This window comes from Trachymyrmex septentrionalis, unplaced genomic scaffold (assembly GCF_001594115.1).
Source record: "Trachymyrmex septentrionalis isolate Tsep2-gDNA-1 unplaced genomic scaffold, Tsep1.0 scaffold349, whole genome shotgun sequence".
In the NCBI taxonomy this organism is placed as follows: Eukaryota; Metazoa; Arthropoda; class Insecta; order Hymenoptera; family Formicidae; genus Trachymyrmex; species Trachymyrmex septentrionalis.
Genome location: NW_017305513.1, coordinates 90,016 through 93,946, shown reverse-complemented (window position 1 = coordinate 93,946; position 3,931 = coordinate 90,016). Strand labels below are relative to the sequence as shown.

Here is a 3,931-nt window from a genome sequence, read left to right as displayed (position 1 = left end):
ATACATATTGTCCGAACATTCAAAAAATTACTTTTCACTATCAAAAACACATTTGACTATCTAAACATAAAAATGCGGCACCTAAACTAACCGAATTTTGTTAGTAAAAAACACACACGAGATACCATCTACAATATATAAATTGGGAATTTATAAGATATATTTTTGCCACTCAAAATTCAAATGCCAGCTTAGACTCGGTGCCCACTTTATTCCCAATCTCTTCTATTATACAAGAACAATGTTAATATATAGTTGTTTTTTATCATTAAACCAGAAATATCATTTTTAAGGAAAGTATATTAAGAGAATAATATTATAATTTCTAAATAATTTAAAATAAATTTCTTCTACCAGAATGCCACGAGAAAAGTTTTTCAGTTCAGAAGAACAAGTAAAAATACATATAAGCATTCCGTGATGCAAACATTTCTGTTCGAGAGGTCGTCAATAAATTAATTGATCCAATAATTCTATAGATAATTTTTTGAGATTGCGTGAAACAACTGTGATAAAAATCATTATACAGGCAGAAGTACAAAACTTGCAATAGGTGTGATCATTCATGAATTTTAAAGAAATACGAACTGGGAATAAAACTGCCGGCGAAGTAGCAAGAATTTTGAAATAGCTAATTATTGTACACAACGTGTGCTACAACTGGTTACAAATACTACAACAAGATAAAGGTTTAAAGTCCTTGATGCCTCCTCATACTCAAGACCATAAAACTGCGAGATTGAAGTTTGCTCGAAATCATATGACTTGATATGAAGAATGGAAAAATGTTGTATTTTTTAACACAAAAAATAACCTGCATGAACTTGATACTTTTAAATATTACTCGCACAATTAACGAACTGATAAGGCAGTAGCTATGAATAGGAATAATAGGCCGGTTCAAACTTGGGTCCTCTGAGAGGAGCGCGTGGCGCGGGGGTTACTCGTAGGCGCAAGGGGAGCGCGAGCGGAGGAAGGCGCAGTAGAGGGGGAAGACGCGGGAAGTAGTAAAACATTATGATTTTCTGGATATGTCGTGACGCTGCAGTGTGTGTGAACGAGTCACGTGCAAGTGTTCTGTGGAAGAGTGTGACCTAAAGAAAAAAACATGGAAAATCACGAGCGAGTGGAACGCGAACTGTTGGAGCAGTGCCGTCAGGTCGCTACTCTGGCGGAATGTTTCGCGTGGCTGCAACGATGCGACGAGTGCATCGAGCGGCTCGAAGAGCTTTGTCGTGCCAAGCGCGCGCCTTACCGTTGGACACAGACAATCCATGGTGGCGAGGATCGCGCGACTCGCGGGTGCAAAGACACAATTAGAGCGACGTTTCGTGCACGTTGGTAGTGGTACGCGAGTCGCGACGAAAGATCTCTCGTCTGGCGAGAGATCGATGCCGCGTTTGAAAGCCGTATATCGACGGGTGCTGTGGTCAACGTCGATTACATCGAGCCGCGGCGGTTTTTGGAAGACGCGAGAGAAATAGTGCTCGTGTGCGAACGTGTGCGAGATGCCGTAGAAAGACACAGTAGTGCAAAAGTAAACACTGCGTTCAATGGCGAGTTTGCGACGAAGGATAAACGTGCTAATAAGAGCATAATTTCAAAGAACAGCGAGATATACCGATATACCGATTTGCGCGAGTGGTACGAGCAGCATATCATCGAACCCACGTTAACATCACTCGAAGAGTTCCAGGAACGCGACAGCGGGTGGGCATTGTCGCGAATCCTCAATTTGATAGTGAATGTGAACAAATTAAATCCCATGCGCGCGGGATGTTACTTCGAAGTGCCGCGGGAAATTGCGACGAAACGAGCGGTGATCAATGTTAATACGATGGACAATGCGTGCTTCGCGTGGTCGGTGGTCGCCGCTCTGTACCCGGCTGAAAAGCATGTGGAGCGAGAGTCGTCGTATCTGCATTATACGGCGGTGCTGAATCTCGCGGGTATCGAATTTCCGATAACGTTCAAAGACATTCCGAAATTCGAACGGTTGAACGCGGTGTCGATCAATGTATACGGCATCGAGAATAAACAAGTTTTTCCTCTGCGGCTCACCAGTGACAAGAAGGACAAGCACGACGGTGTCGGCCACTTTGCGTGGATCAAGAACCTGTCGCGTCTCGTGAGCTCGCAACTAAGCAAAAAAGAGCACAAGAAATATTTCTGCGATCGGTATGTACACCTTAAAAAATTATTATAATTTCCCATCTTATTAATAAAATATAGATAACTGTTATAATTTTTTGTTTTTTCAGATGCTTGCATTACTTCAGCACGAATGAGAAATTGCAGTCGCACACAATGGACTGCCAGAAGATCAACGATTGCGCTATTCGGCTGCCGAGCGAGGACGAAAAGTGGCTCGAATTTGGGAACCACTGCAACAAGGAGCGCGTCCCATTCGTTGTCTACGCCGACCTGGAGTGCGTTTTACGGAAAACGGAACCCGAGAGGGAAGATGCGTCATCGTACGCGTATCAATGGCATGAGGTATTCAGCATAAGCTACTACGTGCGTTGCTCGTACGATGACGCGTTATCGTCGTATCAGTTCCGTCGCGACAAAGATTGTATAGCGTGGTTCGCGCGACAACTCAACGATTTGGCGCATCGCGTGAAAAATATCGTATCCGCCAACGTGCCCATGGAAACGTTGTCGAAAGAACAATGGGAGGCGTACCGTAGCGCGACGCGTTGTCACATTTGCGAGAAACCGTTCGCGTCGGACGACACGCGGGTACGCGATCATTGCCACTTAACCGGTAGATACCGCGGTCCTGCGCATTCAAGCTGTAACTTAAATTATAAAAATTCATTATACATTCCGATCGTTTTCCACAATTTATCGGGCTACGACGCGCATTTTATAATTAAGGAAATCGCTACAGCATATGAAGGACGCGTAGATGTATTACCGATAACCAAAGAAAAATACATCTCCTTCACAAAACATGTCGATAGCACTAAAGATAAAACTGAAAATAATTCTCAAAGAAATTGTGTAAAATTACGTTTTATTGATTCTTTCAAATTTCTCAGTACAAGTCTCGATAAATTAGCGTCGTATCTCGATAAAGACAAATTAAAAATTATACGTTCAAAATTTTCAACACTATCGGATGATGAATTTGAATTACTGACTCGTAAAGGTGTCTTTCCGTACGAGTACGTTGACTGTGCTGAAAAATTGCAGGACACGCGCTTACCGCCGCGCGAATCTTTTTACAGTTCGTTAACGGGCGATACCGTATCCGAGAGCGATTACACTCACGCGGCGAACGTATGGCAGCGATTCTCCATCCAAACGTTCGGCGAGTACAGTGATCTGTACTTGAAAATCGATGTCTTGTTATTAGCCGACATTTTCGAAAATTTCCGCGAAAGTTGCGTCGCGAGTTACGGTCTCGATCCCGCACATTGTTACACCTTCCCTGGTTTCACGTGGGACGCTAACATATGTTCAAACATACGCGTGTAAAGTTTGAGTTGCTCACTGATATTGACACGATCATCGAGCGCGGTATACGCGGTGGTCTCAGTCAATGTTCAGGCAGATATGCGCAGGCTAATAACAAGTACATGCATTCGTACGACCCTCGGAACTGTCGTCGTACTTGATGTACTACGACGTTAACAATATATACGGATGAGCGATGTGTCAACCATTGCCATACGCCAAATTTCAATGGGTCGAAGACGCTGCGAACTTTGACGCGAGCGCGATAGTAGGGGTATAGGGCGGGTTCTAACCAAGGTCCTCTGAGGGGAGCGCGGGACACGGGGGGTACTCGTTGGCGCGGGCGGAGGAAGGCGCGGCAGAGGGGGAAGGCGCGGGAAGTCTCGGCGTCATCATTGTTGACTCAGGTCGGTTGATTACATAAAAAATGCATTCCTTATTTTTTTATCACTCGCCGCCGCCGCCGCCG

General features: G+C 44.5%; 1 protein-coding gene across 1 annotated transcript; it reads left to right on the top strand.

Moving 5' to 3' along the window:
- Positions 1-1,678: 1,678 nt before the first annotated feature.
- Positions 1,679-3,483, top strand: LOC108750260. The gene is made up of 3 exons (XM_018489607.1): positions 1,679-2,178; positions 2,262-2,742; positions 3,199-3,483. The coding sequence occupies exons 1-3, from the start codon at positions 1,766-1,768 to the stop codon at positions 3,481-3,483; spliced, it is 1,179 nt and encodes a 392-aa protein (XP_018345109.1). The 5' UTR covers positions 1,679-1,765.
- Positions 3,484-3,931: the final 448 nt, after the last annotated feature.